At 50.1% G+C, this 559-nt stretch overlaps 1 protein-coding gene across 1 annotated transcript in view; it reads right to left on the bottom strand.

Annotated features, from left to right (window-relative positions):
• Positions 1 to 381: 381 nt before the first annotated feature.
• The window catches only part of STT3A (STT3A, subunit of the oligosaccharyltransferase complex (catalytic)), a 7,492-nt gene continuing 7,314 nt past the window's right edge, over positions 382 to 559 (bottom strand). The window contains exons 16-17 of the mRNA XM_010012245.1: positions 508 to 559; positions 382 to 420 (exon numbers count right to left, since the gene is read on the bottom strand). The exon at positions 508 to 559 is cut by the window's right edge and continues 46 nt beyond it. Of these exons, the coding sequence (XP_010010547.1) occupies positions 382 to 420; positions 508 to 559 (91 nt within the window). The remainder of the gene's footprint in view (positions 421 to 507) is intronic.

Below are 559 nucleotides of genomic sequence, written 5' to 3'. Positions count from 1 at the left end.
CCCGCACGTCTTTTCACCCGTACTGATTAAAAGCGGCAAAATGCCCCCAAAATCCATCCCCCGCGTTCTGGATTGGGGGGGAAAAAAGCACCCATCCCCCACCCAAACTACCACAAGCGCCTTTTTTTCAATTTTTATTATTTATAATTCCCCATTAAAGCCGTTATTCCCGATTTGGCGACTGCTCCATGTATAAAAATCACTCCCCGGCAGGCAGGGACGCCCCACTGCTGCCTGTGCTTACAAACTGTATAAAACAAAAAGAAACCAACCAACTCTCCCGAAAGAAAACCCAAAACCAATCAAGTCCCCCCCCAAAAAACGTTTCTGCTTCACAGGCAAAGGCTGGGTCAGTGCGGTGTGAGGTGGCTGGCAGCACCTCTACGTCCTCGACAAGCCGCGGTTATCCAGATCTTTCACCTGGGAGGTAAAAAACAAGGCTCAGTTGGGTGAAATGTAATGGTTTTACCCAAATCTGGGGGGGTTGGGGTTGTTTTGGGGCTGCACCTTGTATATTCGGACGAGCCAGTGCTCTGTGGTGTCTGCTTCCTCCAGCACA

This window comes from Nestor notabilis, unplaced genomic scaffold (genome assembly GCF_000696875.1).
Source record: "Nestor notabilis isolate BGI_N333 unplaced genomic scaffold, ASM69687v1 scaffold18733, whole genome shotgun sequence".
Lineage (NCBI taxonomy): Eukaryota > Metazoa > Chordata > Aves > Psittaciformes > Psittacidae > Nestor > Nestor notabilis.
This window is presented reverse-complemented; position numbering and strand designations above follow the sequence as displayed.